This window comes from Talpa europaea (genome assembly GCF_964194135.1).
Source record: "Talpa europaea genome assembly, chromosome: 15".
Taxonomy (NCBI): Eukaryota; Metazoa; Chordata; class Mammalia; order Eulipotyphla; family Talpidae; genus Talpa; species Talpa europaea.
The window spans coordinates 75,855,566-75,856,851 of NC_140083.1; the positions used below are offsets into that span (position 1 = coordinate 75,855,566).

Below are 1,286 nucleotides of genomic sequence, written 5' to 3' on the forward strand. Positions count from 1 at the left end.
GAGGAGGAAAAGATGGACTGGACTTAACAGGTCTTTGGACCTGGTTAGACCTGTGTAGGCTAGAGCATCCTGCCACTGACAGCCTTTCTCGTTTCACAGGGAAGCTGACTTGAGTGAGGACCTCTCTCCCCCTCCCTAACAGGGGCAGAGTAACTACAGGCTCCCTTCCCCAGGTGCCAGAGCTGAGGGGTTGCCTTATGCTGAAGAACCCTAGGGTGAGGACAGGAGTGAGCCCTGAGCAATAGTTGGGCAGATTTTTGTACCCTTTTCTTCTGCTCTGGTGATATTAGAGCAGCTGGTACCCACTGTTCAAGGTAACCCTTTCTCCTCACTCCCCTGACCCCTAACCCCAGTTACCTGTTGCTAAAGAGAAGCTGTGAACAATATAGGAAGAAATCAGTAAACTCCTTTATCCTTAATCTCCCTTCTTGGTATGTAGAGGAGCAAGAAGACATTAAGGAGGAGCCATAGGAAACTGAACTACTGTATTGTATTATAACACTGTGAACAAGGGCAAAGGCAAAATTGTCAGCCTTGTCGCATCCCGTGTGGGAATTGGGTCGTGCATTGCACGTACCGCTGGTTCATCCTTTGCCTGATGTATCCTGAGCTTTTGCTGGTCTTTGAAGTTTCGATCTGCTGAAAGCAGCCAGGAGCTGCAGGACTGCAGGCACACCCAGGAGCTGCTGCGAGCCTCTGCTCCAGCCCCGCCAGCAGGGGCTGCGTCCCCACCTTCTCTCTCTTCCCTAGCACTTCTTTTTCCAGGTGTCTTAAGCAGATGTGAGTGCGTTTGCCGTCTTCTCTGGCTGGGAACGATGGCTGGGTGGTGTGCTGTAACTAGAAACGTGTGTGTCAGGAGGTCCTGAAAAGATCTGCTCTCGGGTTAAAGGACTTCACACTGTGGTGCCCGCCACCTTGCCACGCGCTGCCCCTCCGTGGCCCAGGAGGGACAGCAGAGATGGAGCTAGAAGTACTCTCACACCTATTTGATTTCACATTCGGGGCTAACTTCCATTAGAATTGTTGAGTTAGAAACTGTTCCCCTAAGGCCCAAGAAAAATAAAGATCCAGAAAGAAAAGTAGAGCCTTTTGGAAGTTTTTTTTTTTTTTTTTTTTTTTTTTTTGGTTTGAGGGGTTCCCCCGCCATCAGGCTATTCATTTGAAAAGTGACTATGGGCTGACATTTATTATGGTAGATGCCTGCGGAAAATAAACACAGACAAAAGATTCTGATTGTGTTCATAGAGCTTTTTCCATCTCACATTTTAGGAATAAAATTAAAGCCA

The 1,286-nt window shown here is 48.3% G+C and overlaps 1 protein-coding gene across 1 annotated transcript in view; it reads left to right on the top strand.

Annotated features, from left to right (window-relative positions):
* The window catches only part of CECR2 (CECR2 histone acetyl-lysine reader), a gene marked incomplete at both ends in the record, with an annotated part of 127,584 nt that extends 127,113 nt beyond the window's left edge, over positions 1-471 (top strand). The window contains one exon of the mRNA XM_084256115.1: positions 440-471. Coding sequence (XP_084112241.1) covers positions 440-471 — 32 coding nt within the window. The remainder of the gene's footprint in view (positions 1-439) is intronic.
* Between the last annotated feature and the right edge of the window lie 815 nt (positions 472-1,286).